We start from the raw sequence: 21,947 nt of genomic DNA, 5'->3' as shown, positions 1-21,947 counted from the left end.
TATCGCAGTCAAAATATATATTCTATCCACAAATTTGCAAACAAACGTAAACAAATCGTTTACCTCCGCATTGACAGTGAACTGTCGAATGAATTTTGACAGGTAAATGAACCTGACGGACTTGTAATTTAAACCTTACTAATAATACAAGTACTAATATTATTAGTTGGCAAAACATTATTATGCGACGCAAATTACAGGTACTTGTAATTTGTTGACTTGTAACTTGTAACTTGTAGCTAATATTATTAGTCTGATTATGCTACAGGGCCCTGGAGTTAACAAGTTAAAACTATGTGCATTCTGTCATGTCTGAATAAGGGTTGAACGGTTTTGAACAAAGGTTGTATTGTAACTGAATAAGCGATGCGAGTGCTTTGTAAGAACACATGTATTAGCTATCAAAAGCATCAGTGTTGTTTACAGTTCAGTGCTCAACCAGATGTTGAACATTCTAAATCTCCGGAGAAGTTCAATAAAATGAAGAAAAATACAAATAAAATTCCTCCAAGGTGTGGAAGAAACATATGCTTTATTTATTTATAGATACCTTCGACAGTTTCGCTGTCGTCGAAACGAACGGAAAAAAACTTATCCTAAACCTATCGTCACTTTCGGTATGTTTTGAAGTGGCCAAACATAAACGCCGCTACACTCATCAAAGACCGTTTATTAGGGTGGCCTAAAAACACTTTTTCAAATTTTTGTGATGGGCCGCCCTCTCATTCGGTTGTATTTGATGCTCTGATGCTCTGGACAAAATTTCAGCCAAATCGGTCAACGTTTGGGCGGTGCTAAACTCGTTGGAAGTTTATATAGAAAAATGTATGCAGAAACATCAAAAAACAGTGATATGCAGTTGGACGGCACTATTTACGATCAAGAACCATGATACTCATTCAGTTCTTGTAGAATTAAATACAGAATGTTATGCAAAAAGTTCTTTATTAGGCAAAAATTTTAACATTTTACTGGAGTGTTGTAGGGGTGAATTTATTTCTTTTCAAAGGTAAAAGAAACGATATTCGCTCAAACCCCACTTCAGACAAATGTTTATAACTTAGCCAGTCAAACTCTAATCTCCTCGCGGTTTTCTGCATAACATTCTGTATTAAATTCTTCAAGATCTGAATGACTATCATATTTCTTCATCGTAAGTTGTGCCGTCCAACTGCAATTCACTGTTTTTGGATGTTTCTGCATACATTTTTGCATATAAAATACCAACGAGTTTAGCACCGCCCAAACGTTGACCGATTTTGCTGAAATTTTGTCCAGAGCATCAAGGCATCAAATAGAACCGAACAAGAGGGCGGCCCATCAAAAAAAATTAAAAAAGTTTTCCCCATACTAATTTGAGCCACCCTACCGTTTATCCATGTTGACGTTGAGCTCAATCGAAGTGTCCTCCGAAATGTACTTGAAATGATTTTTCAGACGAACCTCCAAGCCTTGATGCCAGTATCGTCAACCAGGTACGTCCTTAATGAAATCACTAGTATTTTGAGGAGTTGCCAGTAATAATGTTCGTAAATCAGAAGGCAGATCATTATTTCGATATTGGTGTTTTTTAACTCGCAAGAGTCCTTTTAAGTTGGCAAATATTATCTTCAATTACCCATTTTCGCAATGCTTCTCTTGGCCCTTCACTGTAGAAGCTTGATTCAGGCTCGAATGCTTTTGAAATACGATCTATTTCCTCTTCCGCCAACTCATAAGTTAGTGAATCATTAATATCAGCCCCTTCACTGCCACGATCGTCATCATTCTCCGTGCTGGGACCTGCCGATGAAGTTTTCCCCGGTATTATTTCGTCATCAGGAATATTGTTGTTGCCGTTTGATTAATCAAATTAAAATGGTCGAGTGATATTTTATCATTCACAAAACCTTCAACAGATTACATTTCGATAATGTATTTCTTTAGTATACTTATTTTGAATCCATCTTTAAATGATCGAGGAGCACAAAATCCCTTTCATTATTTTCGGAAAACATGCTCTTCAAAATTTTCTCACATTACCCAGCTCTTTTTTTCAGATTCAGAAAAAGGACCCTTTTGATTTTTTTTTAGATTTGTGATCAATGTTAGAGATTTATTACGATCCGTACAAACTTAGTGACTTAGTGATTAACTTGTTATTATATTTAATGGATGATTAAAAGATTCCTTGTGCTCATCATTGAATACTACAGATAGGCTGGACAAAAAGTGGTGAAGAAGATGCATAACTTCTATTGGGTATCATATCCAGCATGCGATGATAAACTGAACAAGAGAAATTCTATATACTCTATAAGCTACTGTTCGACTTGATGATCAGCTATAATTCTAATAAGCTATTGAAACCATTAACCAACCATTGCTCAGCTATTGCTTTCACGTTTCAGGAATTATAGTTACTTGAGATGCTTCCTATCGGGCACAGAACTTTCGCGATATTTGGTTATGTTGAGTACGCGATTAATCGTGTTTGGATCAGCACACAGAAGGTTCGCCCGATCTCGCAAGTTCTAGTCAATTACGGAATAGCAACTGCGAAGTGTGCGGTCATAATATTCATACTCATGTTTATTTCTTTCTTCTTCCTTCTTCTTTCATCCTTATTTCTTCTTTCTTTTTCCTCCTTTCTTCATTTTTTCATTTTCCTTCTCTCCTTTTCTTTTTCTTTCCTTCGTATTTCTTCCTCCTTCTTTCCTGGGTTGCTGCTTATATTATAGACAATTTTGCTTGCTTTGAATAAAGGCAGCATACAAACAAATGTAAAGTGTAATAATGCACTATCTGTGAGAGTGCGATCTAGATTACATGATTCGAATATTTTCAAATATTCAGCGAGTAAAAAAGTTTAGAAAATGAAAACTGTCTTCGAAATTGCAAAAAAAAGCTATATGTTCTAGCCTTCACTTTATCTCTTTAAACACATTGCAAATGTTAATTATTGGCTGCCGCATAATTTTGAAATTTACTGCTAATCAAAACCATGGCAGTTCAGTTGCTCTCGCAGTGCGATACTCTCAAAGATTTTTTTTCTAAAATAAAAACAATGCTTTAGGTGGGAATGGTGCATAACGCACTACTGAAGAAAGCTAATTATAAAACTTGTGCACACACATACATACATACACACATACAGACATCACCTCAATTCGTCGAGCTGAGTCGATTATATAACATTATGGATTTTCGAGCCTTCTCTCCTACAGCCTTTCCGTATACTTAGTATACAAGAAAGGAAAAAATGGACTCTGCTTCATACAAAGCGTCGTGGATACCCCAAAATGTCATTTCCCAGAGTTGTCGTAGAATATTACTTTTGCTACACCCTAAGCTATCATTTGAAGGTTGAACCTCCAACTTTCTTGACTTTATGCAACTTTGGGACACCCAGAAGTACATCTACCACTTTTACTGGCAACGGTTTTCGGTTTTGTTTTATTTTATTCCCATTAATAGTGGTACATGTGCATTTTGTTCCAATGAACTTGAAATTGGTCAAAAAACTTTGCATATTTTTCAATACCACATTTAGGTACATCAGTCATAACATGTTGGTACAGTTAAGTTACAGAAAATTGCAAATTTGAATTTGGTATTCGAAGTTTTTGAAAAAATGCGTCTCCTGTAAAGTTTACTCAATGTACCACTTTTGCTGACACCGGTTAAATTATTCCTGGGTATGATGCAGTAATTGTTGTGTGCTGAGTGCTGTTGTTGGGGTATTGCATGTATTTCTTAATGATGGAAGGTGATATCAAAACAAAAGCATCTTATCACTATCGTAATAATAGCAACAAAGGAAAAATATATCAATTATGTGAATGGTACAGTGGTACACCCAACTAGGGGATGGCAGATTTTAATACAGTTCTGCATAAGAACCTTACAGAAACTGTATAATATGTAATTGTAAAATATGTAATTGGGCATATACAATTCTGTAAGCTTTTTATACAATATTGTATTAAAATAATACAGATTTGTATTATTTTAATACAACATTTGTAACATTTAATACAACATTTGCTTACAGAATTGTATATGCCCAGATTTTATACAATAATTGTCAGATTTGTTTTTTGGGTGTAGGTAGTCGGAAGAAAAGTGTTTCTGTGGTTAATTTGAAAAGGTTTAACAGATGCACAATGTTGTTAACCATTTTTACACTACCGCAACAATAGAGCATACAACAACGATAGGATGGGGGAACATCTGCCTCAACCCTGATTTCGTATCTATCAAGAAAAGCTTGCTTTTTCGACTCTCGCTGTTTTGTTATTACCTCCTGAATCAAACCATCATTGCGCAAAGTGAAACTTAACAATCGTGCATTCTGCCTTCTAGTGCTAAATTTTGAATCTCCGTTCATCCTAAGTAGTATACCTAACATTGGATTCAATTGGTAGCTATATCTGCCTTATGGTACTGATCCGGTGTTCAACCTACTTGTCCACGATTACTGCGCCATATTTTCCACGTGAAAATGTGCACATGGACCCCAAAAGGCAAGCAAACCGCGCGCTGCTGCAGGCTGTCAGCAACCGTCACCGAAAATAACACAATACTCGTTCGTTAGCAACCGAGAGGAATTGAAAACCGTGGTCTATTTCCCCCGCGCTGCTGGCTGGAGGCAGGACCGGGGCCGCTGTATTCCAGACAGACAAACTTACACTCGTACCCGGGCACAGAACAGTCAACAATTGTGCTAATCAAATTCCATACTGGTTAAGCGGAAACACAAATGACGGCTTACAGGCAAATGCTCTCCGGAACTGACATTTGCATGTAAATCCTACTTTGCCCCCAACTAGGAGTCGAACGGGCGCGGGGTGGGTTGGTCGTTGGTCGCGAGGGCCGGAGAGCGCAAAATTTGTCGAAAAACGTTCCGAAAATGGGCAAAATTTGTGCACGAAATGTGGGTTTCAGTCAGTCAACCAACGAACAACGGTCGGGTTGGCTGAGGGGTTCCCCCAATATGTAGCAGCGCCATTTTAATGCCTGTTGAGAATGGCTTGACTTGGCTCAGTTCCCCGCCGGGTTGCATTCATATTTGAGCAACAGGAGAACGAGAAAAGCATTTATCATGACAACCGTAAGAGATCGGCCAGGCGAACGAATATGAGAAGGGAAAGCTTTTATCTATTCAACAGAATCCTAGGAAGCCCGTATAATATGTCGACAATTTAGTGAGCGGACCCGGATGCCAGTCACAGAGTGGTAACATTTTTGTGATGTATGATAAAATTGTTATTTTGGGGATTTTACGCATGAGATTCATATTCAGATGCTCGTCTAAAACATAATTTTGGCGGCAGAGGACCATTCAACATTTTATATTCCGCAATGACAAATTTGGAATGCTTTCGAAGCTCGTGTTTTCATTCTAGTCTTTTGGTTGAACACAAATCGGGTTCAATCAAACTTGCTTTCCTATTTCCGGGTATATGACCCCTGTTTGAAAACTCGATTTTTGCATATGTACAACATCTTATCCAACATTTCGTTAAAATTAATCCAAAAGGGAAAATGGTATAGACCTTTTGTTATAGATTTTTGTTCCCAGATTTTCCTATCGGGAATAAAGCACGTATTCATAAAAGTTCAATATTAAGATGTCCGGGTATTCTAGAATACTTTTCAAAGTGAAAAAGTACTCGTAAAACAAAATCATTCGGAAAACTTTTTGAGGGATACCAATACTTTCACACAAAAAGGTGCTGATTGCATCTGACAATTCGTGACAGCGCTAGCTGGTTGCAGATGAAGTTACATTTTTTCCTTTTTGCAAGTCCCGTCCCAGGTTGAAACCATTGCGTTTTCTTTAAAGATTTCCCCCCGTAAAAGATACACGCACAATGTATTGTGCCTTTCCACAAAATGACAACTTTTGTAATCATTTTTCAAGGCTGTCATAGGTGTGAAAAATTTCTCCGCAGTACAAAAAGCACGTGCTATCGAAGCAATCATTTTCAAAAATATCAAAGTAGCTTTTTTTTCTGCAGGTATGTTTTTCTTAGGCGACTATCTGGCGCTTATTTTTCGTTGCGTTTAAAAATAAGGGAGGAGTAGATTTTTTATGCGCGGTACAATATTAGATTGAAATGTTAAAAAACGCACTAGCATTAGCATTAGCATTGAGCAATTCGCACAAATTCGTAGGTGGTACAGGCCAAGACTATTGTATGAGAGTAGCATCACTTTCATCCGTTACCACAGATATTGATGTGGGACTAATCACTATCTCTTAGATGGAAGAAATGCACCCTCCAATAGTCGAGATTTGTCCTGGCCACGTCCTTGCGAATGCTGAGGAAGGGGAAGGATGGTTAGTTGGACACCTACTTGAGAAAGATGCAGAGAACTCTACGACCTCTCATACGTGCCACGGGAGGTTTTGGGATTGTGTGGAAGGTTATAACAGTAGGAATCGTTTTGGTAGAACGTGAAACACAGAAAGAACTAAGATAGAAATACAAAGTAGGAAAGGGACGAGCCTGGAATTGAACTCACGACCTCCTGCTTATAAGGCAGAAGCGGTAGCCACTAGAACCACCGATCTCATGTAGATTGAAATGTTGAAAAACGCACTAAATGAAAAAAAAAACAGTTTTGTAGGTGAGGGGAATTTTTACGTAGCTAACGTAATGATTGAGGCGTAACAAAGCTTGCCGAGTAAAAGTTAGTTTTACGAAACAGCTGAAAATCTACCTACTATTTACCGTTTTGACTTAAATCCCGAACATGACTCATTTACTGCAAGTGTTCAAAACGTACAAAAAGTTCAGAAGGAATCGAATTGATGTTTATTCATCAACCAAATATATTTGCAATATTGGCATTCCAAGTGTAGAACATCTCAAGAGTAGAGGAGGGGAAGAATGTAGTGAATAAGATTGGATTAAGGAGTTATGAAAAAATTATTAATGAAAAATATCATTATCAGCATTTCCTTGTAATCTACATTTCACATATGTTCTAATGACATGCACTTATATATTGAGTAACTCAATTTAGCGTGTATAGAGATAACGCAAAAATGTTTACAGTTTTTCGAGTCGGTGTTAGACAAATCGACGACGGAGTGCAGTTTGCTGAGTATTTATTGATGCGACGAACGGTCGAGCTTAGAAACCTCGTCCGGGTTACGACACTGTTATCAGTTTAAGTCCCTTGGGCGGTCGAGTTTAGGTGATATCATACGACTTATCGTTCGTCTTGAGGAGCCCGGGGTGCCTAGAATGCTAGATATGTGAAGACTTATATCTACTGGCACGATAGGGTACATATGTCAACATATGTCAATATTTTCCCAGAAATTTGAATATACACGCCAATTTTGATAAATCCTTGAGAAGCACCCAAAAGAATTTCTGAAGGAATTTCAGAAAGAATTTGTGGAGGAATTTTCGAAGGCAGACCATATTTTGAACACTATAAACGTTAAATGGTCCATAAGGTTTTCCGCCATAGTTATTTGTTTTTTTTTTCTTACTTAATGGTCATTAAGTTTGCTCGGATTCCTATGTACCTGGGACAGTTATGCGTAGAACGGCAGTTCAGCTCTTCGATGAACCTACGCCGAATGGTGTATCCTTCTCCACTGAACTCGATCCTGGGCCAATCGCTTCCAGTCGCCCTGAACATTGAGCGCCCTCAGATCCTCTTCAACAGCAAAAAGCCATCGTGTACGCGGCCTTCCACGAAGCCTGCGGCCTCTTCCGGGTTTTCTAATAAATATTATCGTCACTTCATTTATCACTTCTTCCGGCATACGAACAACGTGTCCAGCCCACCGTAGTTTGCCGTGTTTTTATTATTTATTCAGACTAAGACCGACCTGATCGATCACCTTGCCCGCTGCGTACCTCGCCTTCTTGTGCCCGTCGGATCGTTGTCGAGAACCATTTTCACCGGGTTACTGTCCGACATTCTGGCTACGTGCCCGGCCCACCGCAGTCTTCCGACGCACATCACCCGATCCATCGTCGTTTTGATCAACCGTGTCAGTTTATCCGGAAATCCGTGTTCGTGCACTAGCTGCCATAGCTGGTCCCGATCGATTGTATCATATGCGGCTTTGAATTCGATGAATAGATGATGTGTGCGCACGTTGTATACGCAGCATTTCTGCAGTAATTGACGAATGGCGAACACCTGGTCCGTGGTGAAGCGTTCGCCCATAAAGCCCACCTGGTGCTGCCCCACGAACTCCTTTGCAATTGGTGCTAGTCGACGGCATAAAATTTGGGAGAGTACCTTGTAGGCGGCGTTCAGCTATGTGATTGCGCGGTAGTTGCTACAATCCAGCTTATCGCTCTTTTAGTAGATGAGACACACGACACCTTCCATCCACTCCTGCGGCAAAACTTCCTCATCCCAAATCTTGGTAATGACCCAGTGCAGCGCTCTAGCCAGTGCCTCACCACCGTGTTTTAATTACTCTACTGGTAGTTGGTCAACCCCAGGGGCTTTGTTGTTCTTCAGCCGGCCAATCTCCTCCTGGATTTCTTGGAGATCCGGAGCCGGTAAAATTGTGTCCTGCGCGCGTTCTCCCAGGTCCATCACCATACCGCCATCTTCGTCTGCCACATAGCCATTTAGGTGCTCTTCGTAGTGCTGCCGCCATATTTGGATCACCTCACGCTCGTTCGTAAGAAGGTTCCGTTTATGACCTTACACATATCAGGCTGTGGCACGTGGCCCTTACGTGAACGGTTCAACTTCTCATAGAACTTTCGTGTGTTATTAGCGCGGTACAGTTGCTCCGTCTCTTAACGGTCTCGATCTTCCTGCTGACGCTTTTTCCTCCGGAAAATCGAGTTTTGTCTGTTCCGCGCCTGTTTATATTGTGCCTCGTTCGCCCTCGTGCGGTGTTGCAGCAATCTCGCCCATGCTGCATTCTTCTCTTCCACTAACTGTTCACATTCGCCGTCATACCGCCGTCATACCGGAAGAAAGAAGGAAAATAGGAGGAAAAAAGGAGGAAGAAGGAAGGTGGAAAGAAGGAATAAAGACGGAAGAAAGAAAGAAAAAAAAAGAAAGAAGAACGAAGAAAGACAGTAGGAAGAAAGAAGAAAGGAAGGAAGAAAAAAGAAAGAAGGAAAAAAGAAAGATGGAAAAAAGTAGGAAAAAAGTAAGAAGAAAAACGGAAGTAAGGAAGAAGAAAGGAAGAAGAAAAGAGGAAAGAATGATGAAAGAAGGAGAAAAAAAGAAAAAAAGGAAGAGAAAGAAAAAAAGAAAGAAAGCGTAAAGAAGAAAAAATGGAAGAAAGTAAAAAGAGAGAAGGAAGAATAGCAGGAAGCAAAAGGAAGAAAAAAAGGGGGAGAGAGAAAGAAGAAAAAGAGAAGAAATAAGGAGTAAAGAAGAAAGGAGGAAAAAGAAGAAAGCATGTAGGAAGAAAGAATGAAAAAAGATGGAAAAAATAAGAAAGAAACAAGGTGGAAAAAGGAAGAAAGATGAAGGAAAGAAGGAAGAAAAAAAGGAAAAAAGAAAGAAGTTAGAAATAAAGAAGGTGAAATATGGAAGGAAGAAGAAAGTAATTAAAAATAAAAGAGGGAAATGGATTGAAGGAATGAAACGGATGAAGGAAGAGGGATAAAGGAAGAAGGAAGAAAAAAGAAAGACCTTTTGGTCCTTCCGACTTTTGGTCCTTCCGACTTTTGGTCCTTCGACCTTTTGACGCAGTTTTTTTGTTTCGACCTTATGTCCCTTCGACCTTTCGACCCTGACCTTTTGTCCATTCGACCTTTTGACCTTCGACCTTTTGTCCTTCGACGTTTTGACCTTCGACATTTTGACATTCGACCTTTTGTCCTACAACCCATGCAACGCTGATCCGTATCCATGCAACGGGAACCTATCCATATCCTTGTCTTGCTTTTTGAATATCACCAGTAAAACCCGGGATTTTCTACCTGTCTATATTTCAAGCTGGATAATTTGTTCAGTGACAAGATTTTGTTTTATGAAGAGCTAGTACGTATTTAAATACTTAACTTGTTTTTTAGAAGTCAGTTTAGCCTGGGACGAAATCGATGTCATTGTTCAGTAATTGCTTGACCGACTTTTAGGTCAAGAAAATTTTGACGCCGGGTTTTCTCAAAACAATGAACTTTTCATGAAAAACTATTTGGAATCGGTTATGTAGTAAGGTGTCCGCTACTACGCCTACCAAATATTTTTTTCGATGAAAGTGCTTAATTTTGAGAAATTGAACCTTAGATGCCTTTTGCCATACTGATTCCAGAAAGTTAACTCCTAGAGTGCCGCTGTTAAATAACATTTTTATTTTTGACTTACCTGATTACCACCAGGGTGTCAAAAATCTTTGTTTACAGATGACACGAGCCTCTCACCCAAAGAGCGAAGCCTTCGTGTCATTTGTAGTAGATTGCAAAAAAGTTTGGATATTTTCTCAAAATGAATAATGTCCCCGAATGCTTCCAAAACTTAGCTTATAATTTTCCCACATAAGCCTAGACCTTCTTATTTGAAACCTTCTAGCAGACATATTGTCACAGAACACAATATTTCGGCAGATCGCGCGATCGTTCTGTTGTCCGAAACAAAAGAAAACACGCACTAATACAAGCGCATTTTCCGAAGCAATGTACCAGCAAACAAAATTTTCAACCGAAACAGTTGTTAGACCAAACAATACGAAAAAACGACAGTATTTTCCCCCTGATGAGGACACAATCCCCGTGTCGAAACGTTGGGTAAATAACATACTCCTTTTACTAAATTGAGACAGAGAGTCGTTAAAACAGATGTTTATAATAAATGTCAAAATTCACAGAAAATTAGTATTTTTTCTATCTTCCATACAATTGGTATGAAACGAAAAAAATATTGATATTATTGCACCCATTTTTCTCCAAACTAAGTTTTTGTCACTAACACCCCTTTGTGTTTGACCATATGTTTTTCAAAAAAAAAAAAACATTTGAATTGCATTTGGCTGGCAGTGCAGCCTAATTTTGGGTAACCAGTGTTTACACATTGAAGATAATGTTGGCCCTTTGTGTAATAGCAGCTGACCTGGAAATAACTAAGTAGTAACTGTGAGAGGTCATTCATGCTAATGCTCATGTTCATATTTAATTTTTGCTTAATAAAATTTAACATAAATCAACCAGACGGAGTTTAGTGCTAGATGGGTATAGATTCCGCACGGTAAACCTTTTTGAACGAGAATGATAGATCATCCGGCATCGGCGGCTTTTGCGTGCTACACATACATATAACATATCTATATTATAAAGAATTGATACAGAAGCTCTTCAGCCAGAAGCCAGAGGAAATCGTTCGGAAATATATGTCTATTCCAGTTTTCCACTCTGCTCCCCGTACACCTAAAGGGCGATGTAGCCATTCGCTCCAGATTGGGTATCCGCAACACGGAAATATGACCCAGAGAGCGCAGTGATAATTTATGGTTATGGCATCTGACATGACATCTGTTTATCCAATATGAAGGAGCAAGATTATCTATGGCTTGCTGAACTTCGGGTTCCATCTCCGTTGGAGCAACACTCCGTTCAAGAATCGGACTCCGTACGTCAATGGATCCAGAAGGCGGCTGGCCAACCACCCTCATTCACATGTATGCAGGCAGACACCACTTCATCGACCGTAGCCAAAGAACCACACACAAACAGCACAGGCTATCAGCTTAGTCAGTGGTTGGATGAGAAGGTAGTGGCGCTGTGTACCAACCAAACCAAGCAAACACCCCCAGTCCGATGATCCTGCAGGCGACGGCCCACGAGAGCGGATGTCATCCGAAGCCAAACGCTCCTGTGTGTGCTGCTTTAGATTCAAATTATAATGCCACAAATCTACATAGATTTTGATAAAGTGGGCAAGCCACCGAATACGGCTGCATATTTCGGGAGTTTAGGGAGAGAACAAACATACGCATTCCGCCGTTGGATAGAGGGTCAGTGTGGGTGGAGGTCACCCGGTACCTATCCATGTCGGTACGTGTCACGGAGCTTTGCGGTTACACTAATGTAGGGAGTGTGTTGGAATAGAAAGCCAATTCGGAAAACTGGTTGCCTATGACAAGTGTAAATTTTCCAGCTGAAAAATGATGATTCACTCCTTTCAGTATGCAAATGACAGGAATAGAAACGGAAGAGATCGTTTTGGTAGTTTATGTCAGAGTAGTTTGTGGAAATGAAGAAGTCTGAAACGTTAGTTCATTATATTCAGCTTTGTAGTCACAGAATTTCATTTATGATTCTATGGCTTCTACGAGACAGCATTTGCATAACAAGGCAAGCAGGAATCCGCTTCTATACGATGGTGAAAGCCAGGATCATAACTCAAACTAATATAAATGGATGTCACACAAGATTGACTTCTGTTTCGGTTTAAAAGTAAACACATGAATGATTCTCACAGTTCAAGGAAGCTTTTCAATTTCCTATGGCTATGTGCCTTCCTTTGATACATAATAATCCAGAAATAATGCTAAACGATACTTGGTCGTAGAATAGAAGATCATTTCCACAATACCTCGTATCGATAACTGTCATCAGATAATTAATTCCCGCCAGTATAAATTATTCCAACTTCTCTTCATCAGCGAACTAATGTTCACCAATTAAAATTCTACCCCGGAAACAATTCCACCGTTGCGTTATACGCTCTGGCTGCTGGCTCGATTATCGCAGTTCTTACGAGCTACGACGAAATGGCGATGATGAATGTTAGCGAATAAATTTTGCAAACACATCATGCTGCTGGTGTTGAGTGGGCCATAATACCTCTAACGCTAGTCGGAAGAAATACTCACTGTTGTAGGGCAGCGGAACAGCAATCGTGAACAACAGCTGGAGTATCAATCCGGCGAAAAAAAATTTTATCCTCGAAAGCTCCATTCTGCTTCCTGCCACGGCGGCCACGATGACAACGTTTCAGCTATTTATCCTTATGATTGATGCCCACCCCGCTCCGAGGGTTTGTAACTTGACGACGGAGAAAGACGCACTTTTCGCGTGCTTCGGATGATTCACTGCTGTCTTAGCTGCCTGCGGGATAGGAGAGGAAAGAAGAAATTTTATTAATTAAATTATGCTTCTCTGAATTAATTCGCTTGTTTGACAAGCGCCCTCGTTTCGAGGGCGTTTTATTTTGGAGTTTCTCGACACGTTTCGTGAATGGATGGGTGAAGGTGTTGGAAAGTGCTGATGGTGTGAGCATGTTATACGATCTCTCAACAAGTTCGTGCTTGTCGTGATTTAGAACAATATTTAACACCGGTGTACATACATAAATGATTAAACTTCGTGGTGTAGAATTCGTAATTCTTGTGAATTGGATAAGGCAAAGAGCATTTAGGAATACCAGAACATGCTACTGAAATCAGACACTATTGTTCGAAATTTCTGCTGTAGACTCTCTGTCGCGGTTCTTCTCACAGCTCCTATATTCATGTTATCAGAAACAGTGGAATGAACATCAGATTGACATGTTTTTGCCTTTCTCGTACAACTAAGTTGTACCGAAAACGCTATCATTTCATTCTAGAAACGAACTTTTTATAGAAGGCTCAGCTCGACGAACTGAGCAAATGTCTGTCTATCCGTGTGAATGTATGTATGACATTGTTTGTGTGTACATAGTTGCCATAAAAAACATTAGCCAATTTTTCACACAGTAATTCTCAACCGATTCGGCAGGAGATAAAGCGCAGTTGATCACTATTGAATTTTATAACGATTGCGCAATCCAAAAAATCTAAATATTGCAACATAATGACTGAGTGATAACCCTTGTAACCCATGCAAGCTCTTCTACTCGATTAAGGCCTCTTACGGTGTCATTCAGAATGGCTACCTTGCGGCTCACCAACACAATCTTACAATTACCCACCTTCTCACTCCGATTAGCACTAAGCAGCTTATTTCCGTTACACCTGATTATCCTTTCACTAGAAAAAGTATCAGAACTAAGTTTGAATCTTAATCTACATGTTGGTAAATTATCGAATCATTCAGCGCTTATTTAGCGTCGATTCAATAAAAATAAAACTAAGTGAAAAAAAATTCCTCCTCCCACCGCGCATGCGTTGTTGTCGTCGGTTGCACGTCGCCGGCAGCGTCGTATGCAAGCAATCATTGATCATTCCCTATCGCAGCAGACAGTGCTGTCAACATAAAATACTGTGAAATCATAGTGAAAACATGTAAAATATCGAAAAAATAATAAATCTCCTTCCAACCTGTTATCTACTAATGTCGTAATTATATCATTATTATTCTACTTTGGAACGTCTTGAAAAATGAAAGAGAAAACGCAGTAAATTTCAATTATGCTATTTGTGTGTTTGAAGAGCTGGCAACAATGTCGCAAGATGTGAACATAAACAGCTAGCATAATGAAAACATAACACATAAATATCAACGTAAATCAAAGCAAATTTGTTGATTTTCGGACACATTTCGATAGTTTATGACATAGTTAAACCGCAGAGTTAAACCGTATTGCGTAATTCTTGTGCAACTCAGACTGAAATCGATCACATTAATGCAATGTTTACGGTGATCGGATGTTAACAAAAAAGGGTTTATTTTTGTCTGCCTCAAGTTTGTCTGTGTCAAGTTTCTCACGACTACTAATATTGAGTTGATGATTTTTATGGTACAACTACAGAAAGATTGGAGTGCCACCGCAAGTCACCTTAAATATTTAACTTTAGTAATGGAGCGCAACCTTTGGTAGCATGCAATCTACGGCGCATAACGCCATAACGCTTCTACAGCTTAATCGAATAATCAAAACAGCTCGAATAAAGCGCGCATGCTAATAACGCTTTACTTAGTATGTTATACTAGGGTGGTTCAAAAAATCGATTTTGCTCCACAGTGCTCATCTGATTCTTTGCCATGTTCTGAGTGTCCTCTGAAAATTTGAGCTCATTTGGATTAAAACTGATTTAGCACAAGCCGTTGCAAGTTTGCATGCAAATTAGTATGAGGTAATTTATTTTTTTATTATACTGTTAATGACGCTTCCCCATCAAGCGCCTGTTAAAAGAAAACCTACATAGCTAAAAGGGATACTCAACAGCTTTCACTCAGTGAAAACCGCGTCTTAATTAATCGTTCCAATAATTAGTAATCGAATTTAATCTATACCGTGGTTTTCTGGAGCTAATTGCATAACTCATCAACAGGCAACATTGCTGCTCGTGGCGCGAAAGATAGCACACACAAATTCAGGCTACTATGTTGCACTGCACATTTCAGTGATGCCCTCAAAGAAGTTTAACGATCATGACTAAAGATTCGCAACCTGTCTTAAAATCGATTACTAATTATTGGGACGATTAATCAACATGCGGTTTTCGTTGGGTGAAAGCTGTTGAGTATCCCTTCTAGCTATGTAGGTTTTCTTTTAACCTGCGCTTAATGGGGAAACGTCATTAACAGTATAATGAAAAAATAAATTTCCCCATACTAATTTGCATGCAAACTTGAAACGGCTTGTGCTAAATCAGTTTTAATCCAAATGAGCTCAAATTTTCAGAGGACACTCAGAACATAGTAAAGAATCAGATGAGCACTGTGGAGCAAAATCGATTTTTTGAACCACCCTAATGTTATACCATTTTGTAAATACACAACTAATTCAGCATTTCAACTAATTTTCCGATAATGTATTTGATTGATAAATTGTGTTGTTTATAATGCACGAGAAGGTCATAATCACTGCTACTATGCTACGTCTAATAGCAATAACTACATACTGCATAGGATATGTATTTAGATTCCGTTTAAATGAAGAAAAACTTCTTCCGCACCTTTAATGTCTAAGTAAATCGTTCCAAACTTTTATAGCTAGTAGGCGGAAGGAGTCTTGTTTGTGAAATATTCAGGAAGGATAAGTATTGAACCTTGAGGAGAACGAGTATCTTAAAAATGGATACAGGTTCTAATCTTTAAATGACTCATAAAATCAGACTTGAACTTTTATATAATTAGATGAATGATCAAACTTTTATCAGATTAAATGCACAGCGTTGAATACTTGGTTTAGTTTTTTTTAAATGTGTCCTAGTAACAAGGCCAAACAAAATATCAGCATAATCAAACAGTGGAACTAAAACAGACCTGACCAGTTGAGACCGGATATGTTGGGGAGTACACTCATACAAGCGAGTGTAAGGCATTATTCTATTCATTATTCTTGTACACTAAGTACGAGTAAAGGCTATATGTTCGCTCTAAAAACCAAACTTTTTATAGCAGGCTCCGAGGCCCATAGTTTTATAACCAATCGACTCAGTTCAATGAATTAAGATGATGTCTGTGAGTATGTGTGTGCGTGGGTCTTTGTGCAAAAAAAGTCTAGCTCACTTTTTGGGCACTTATCCTTAACCGATTTGCTCACAACAAGTTGCATTAGACTGGAGATCATTTGTTATTAAAAATCGGACCGGACCGGATCGGACCGAATCGGACTATGGGCTTGGAAGTTAAGGGCAAAATACCATTTTTTTAAACCAAAAACGCGTAAAAAAGTTTAGTTCACTGTTTGCTCACTTCTCGTTTACCAATTTGCTCACAACAACTTGCATTCGACTGGGAGTTCTGCCTCATTGTTTCCTAATGGAAATTGGCCGGATTCTTTCGCTGAAAACGCTTAAAAAAGTTTCGCTCGTTTTAAAGGTGCTTACCCTTAACCAATTTTCTCACAATATGTCTCATTCGGTGAAGAACCTTGTTTTATTGTTTCCTATTGAAAATTGTCTGGATCGGACTATGGGATTAGAAGTTATGGCTAATTTTTTTTTACGCCAAAAACGCGAGAAAAGACACGTCCATTTTCGAGGCACTTACCCTTAACCGATTTACTCGCATCAAATTGCATTCAACGCAACGCAACAAACTATCAAAAATTATGACCAAAGTACTAAGTAATTTCAAATGTGCATTATAAAAATAGTTTTTTCTTTTGGCACTTACCTACTCATCAGATTTGTTTACAACAACTTACGATAGAAAATGATTTTTGAATTAAGTTTAATTGGATATGCATACTGAGCCTATTTACCTATCAGTCCTATTCCAGACTTTTCTCATATACATTTTACCTTCTACTTCGTTTGAGAAAGGCACTAACATTGTCAGGTGGATTAGTCAGGGTTTTCAAAATGCTTACGAAATACATGCTTACAATGCTTACAAATATGTCTTGAAGAAATTCGCCGTTTGGTTTTATGATCATTTGACAAAAAAGCCATAAGTCAACCATCTTGTAAATCAGTTTAGTATTTTAGATCGAACAAGCTTCAAGTGCGGACGTCTTCCACTTTGGTAAGGGAACGGTACCAATAGTGGAGGTATTAGTAGATCAACAAAAGGGAATACTTTTTTTAAATCGATAATTATGGGTAATTTACAGCTTTAATATCTTAGCCAATTAATAAACTAATAAATTTCTAACACAAATGAGATTGGTGTAATTTAACATAACAAATACTTAATACTGCTTGCACCACTACCTGGGCAGAAGACATGAAAAGAATTAACAAAACATGATATGATCTTGATTGATATAAGCGATAAAAGAACAGACAACAATATCAATAATTTGCACCAAAATATCATTTAAATATCAAGATATGCTATGTAGATAAAAACGAACTAATGGCCATGATATTGATCACTTCTTACAAATAGCATAACTTTATCTCCTCATGATATTTTGAGTCCGCAACGTTAGGGGCCCCATACACGCTCCGACATGTTGTACAACGTTGACTCTGCCCCCAGGAAATTTGGTTCGGTCGGAGTAAAGTCGGATCGTCTCCCGAGTATGCCTAACATACTCATGCCCATCTTCCTTATAACTATCGGGGTATACCCCCATGTTATGCATATGCGGAGGCCATCATTGATGGCGTAATGTTGAAAGAAGCCCTTCCCCCGCGAGAAGAGTACGAGTTTCTATCCCAGTTGATCCTTGACAGTGCTCTTCATGCACAAAGCCGTGGGATGTCGAGTGTACACAACTTTATCGCAAGAAATCCGCCTCGTTCAAAGAATTTCGGAAACACGGTTCGATCGTTCTTCACAAACGGTACATCGCGCTCGAGATCCAGTTCAAGAAAGTGGTCAATGTGAAGAAACGCGGATATTGACGCACTTTTGTTGAAGGTTTATCGCGCGTAACTTCAATGAAAGTCTGTGGCCCGTCGGGAGAAGAATGCGCAACGCGTCGTCCGTAAACGAAGATCGTGAAAGCTCGTCGCGGTGGATACTTGACTTCGGATTCGGTGCCGGTGGAACAAGAGCTACGTGATGCTTTTGTTGACAGGGATGATATGGATCGCCCCTTTTCGATGATTGAATTCTTGTTTGCTCTCCTTTCATGTAACAATTCCGCTCCAGGGATGGATAGCATCCCCGAGCAAAGGCAGATAACTGAAATGATATCAAACTGATAACAGGATTAGTTATCCTTATTATCAACTTGATATTTAGTTATCAATCATGTGATTAACTGATAACTGAATAATAACAAAATGTATTATCAATACAAATTAGGCATTTTCTTCTAAATTTCACGTCGTTCAGATATCGGGCCAAGCATTCTATTCTTTCAAATATATTGTACAGCGCATAAAGAAATCTACTCATCCGCTTATTTTTCGACGCAACCAAAAATAAGCGCCAGATAGGCGCCTAAGAAAAACATACCTGTAGCAAAAAAGCTACTTTGATAATTTCGAAAATTTGACCGCCACGCGGTGGTTTGTACCGATAAATGCCAGATCTGTAGAAGCCTTGAAAAAATGATTATGAAAGATGTCAACAAGGCACAATACTTCTGCTAAATGTACCCGGCCAATGCTATGAATAATGTGACAAGAGCTGTTTCCAAACACTGAACTGAAATTTTCGTCTAAGCAGACTGTAATTTTCCTCGTTACTAACGATATTTACTGTTTTGTTTATTTCTCTGTCAACATAGGAATTTCCACAAAAGTTGAAATTTTCCTATCTGTTTTATACTTTGCTTATTAACTTTACCTTCATTTCAGGTGTTGTTGAATAATGAAATATGTATCTGGGAACCAAGCGTTGTAGTTTGATAAGTATTTAAAATGGCCTTGCAGCTCCCGGAACATATGATCCAAGGGCATGTGCTCATTCAGGAACGGTGAATAGTATTGACTAACCGCAATATAATTCGTTTTGGGATCTACAGTGCTTATGTATATGGGGAAGCGGAAAATTTAACTGGAAGTGTCGGATAATCAAGAAATTTCAACGTTCTGGTGTGTTGTAGAGAAAACAATTATGCTCGCACTTTAGTCGATTTATTAATGTGCTCAACCAAAGAGTAATTGCTCAACTGACAGTTTAAACCTAACGAGCAAGATCATCTGCAGTCAAACCTCCAATAGTCGATGTTGAAAGGACGGTCGACTCATAGGAATATCGAAATGTGAAATAGAAAATCCTTTGGAAGGTGTTTGAATGGACCATCACAGTAGCCCAAAAAATATGTTTAATTAGTCGACCCGGCTGACATTGTAAGCAAAAATGCGCGTTGTGGACTAGGTAGCCATACGAAATGGCCACATAACCTTATGTACCAAAATCAACCTTTTTCGTACATTTCGGGCCCCCCGAAAACTGTCCGGTCCTGGATCATCCACCGAATAGCAACATTTTTTCACGGAATAATTCTTCCTGGGATCAGCAGTGTTTATGTTTATATATGCATATGAAAACATGAAACATTTCACTGTGAAATGCAAGGCTGTGGTTTAGTTTGAATAAAACCTATAACCGAAATCGATTTACAGCATGGTACTGCTAGCAACCTAATGATTGATAATATAAGAGAGAAAAACTAACCTAAGCCTATTATTTAATTGGTCACAACTGAAAACAAAATGTATTCAATAAAAGGACGATGAACCGTATTTATCCTAATTGATTGCCGATTCGCTATTTTGAATGAAATTCATTGCGGTTATAATTTTTGCTATGTTGACTTGTAATTCAACCAGAATGATAACAATTCTAGTTATCAATATAACTGGATAATTAAGTTTGTTATTAATAAGTTATTCTGCTTTGCACTCTGTCCAGCCGACTGTTATTTACATAAGTGGTTATAAGTGGTATCCTGATTTGATTATAAATAGTCTTCAGTAAATGCAAGATCGTAGAAAGCGTAGTGCTCTTCTCTCCTGCTCCTCAAGAAAGCGTAATTGGGTGAGTGCCTAGAGACGACGCCGTACAATCATTCGATTCGAGTTCGAATCCCAGTGAATGCCAACATTTTTTTCAATGCGTAACGAAGTCGGCAAAGAAGATTTAAGTATTTTGGTCGATAAAACAGTGATGGCTGATAACTAAATAATAACTAAATTAGTTATTTGAGTGAATAACATGTATAACAAAATGTGTTATCAATTTGGTATCAGTGATAACTTAATTTGTTTTCATTTAGTTATTTCAGGAGCAAAATTCTGGTATCATTTTTGTTATGTTGGCTGTTAATTCAGCCAAAATGATAACAAATTCAGTTATCAAAATGTCTGATAACCGGATAATAGAATTTGTTATTAATAAGTTATTAATTTTTGCTCGGTTCAGGTTCAATTTGCATAAAAACCTCCCAGACGTCGCCCGCACTTCACAGACCAACAAGCATGCAAATTCAGTCGAAGCAACTTCCACCCTACGTCGAGCCGGAAGTGCCCCGAGTACCTCAAGGAGGTTGCAGTTTAACGCGTCAAGTCGACCGAGGTGTCTCATACCTCCATGCCCGACGGGAGATTGAAGCACGCTCTGGGTCCGGTCAAACTGGATCATTCGTAAAAGGTTACAGTTTCGAGCAAGGACCACATAATCGAGGAGCTCAAGAAGTGAATCGGCGATCTTCAAGCGGCAAACAGGACCAAGCAAGCAGGAGTCAGAAACCGAATGGAGGCTGTCCAGAGGAGCGTTACAATCGAGGACCTGGTAAGCAAAGTGTCGACCCTAACAGAGAAGGTAACCAAACGAGAAGCTATGAACAATAGCGAAACTAGCATTGGTATCAGTTACTCCAACTACACTCTTCTCCAACCAACCACCCACTCACATCTTACACAATTCGGTTCCACGCAATCACCAGATGGGTGTCCGAGTACCCACGGCCCTGTCAGTGTGGATGCTGCACCCCAGCCAGTACTGGCGAACAACCCCTTGGACGAAAACATCCCTCACAAGGACTGGAGCTAATCTCAGCGGAACTACGATGGCACTCCCATGGAACGTCAATGGCTACCTGTACAACTTATGCGACTTTGAGCTGCTTGTATTTAGTTACGAACCTGCTGCGATCGCTCTTCAAGAGGTACACCAGACAACACCGGCCACCATGGACTGGATATTCGGTGGCCGATACAAGTAATTCGCCGAAGTGAACCAAAACGTGTACCAGCAGCAGTTGACATCCTGGAAGAAGTTTCTGCCTCCAAAATCCTCATTCATTTCATATATTTACTTAACATCTCTTCATTCTCGTTTTCTCCCCACGTCCCTCGCCACACTCCTAGTCGTTCTGTAGCTAGTCAGATCACCTCGTTCGCTATGCTCCTTTCGGGTCCGACGCGTACACAATCTTTGTTTACGCGGATAACATTCTGCTAGTGCTCGTAGGTAAGCAAGGCAAGGCTATCAGATTGAAGGCCCAAGCGGCCATGAACAAAGTTGCAAAGTGGGCCCATTCAGCCGGCTACCAAATGGCGATGGACAAGCGCGTGAAATCGAGCCTAGGTAATTTGGCATAAGGGCCTTTTGGCATACTATCATTTGGCATAACTGTCATTTGGCATAACGGACAATTGGCATAATTTTGAACTGCAACAAACACATCCGTAATTGACTTATTCCATGAAAACGTCTACATTCAAATAAAAGATTCTTGAT

The 21,947-nt window shown here is 39.2% G+C and overlaps 1 protein-coding gene across 1 annotated transcript in view; it reads right to left on the bottom strand.

The window, feature by feature from the left end:
* Nucleotides 1-13,033, bottom strand: part of LOC134210723 (leukocyte receptor cluster member 8 homolog) — a 126,642-nt gene extending 113,609 nt beyond the window's left edge. Inside the window, exon 1 of the mRNA XM_062686961.1 lies at nucleotides 12,803-13,033. Within this exon, the coding sequence (XP_062542945.1) occupies nucleotides 12,803-12,887 (85 nt within the window). The 5' untranslated portion in view covers nucleotides 12,888-13,033. The remainder of the gene's footprint in view (nucleotides 1-12,802) is intronic.
* Between the last annotated feature and the right edge of the window lie 8,914 nt (nucleotides 13,034-21,947).

The sequence above is a fragment of the Armigeres subalbatus genome, chromosome 2, assembly GCF_024139115.2.
Source record: "Armigeres subalbatus isolate Guangzhou_Male chromosome 2, GZ_Asu_2, whole genome shotgun sequence".
NCBI lineage: Eukaryota > Metazoa > Arthropoda > Insecta > Diptera > Culicidae > Armigeres > Armigeres subalbatus.
The sequence above is the reverse complement of the archived record's forward strand: the minus strand, read 5'-3'. Positions and strand labels throughout refer to the sequence as shown.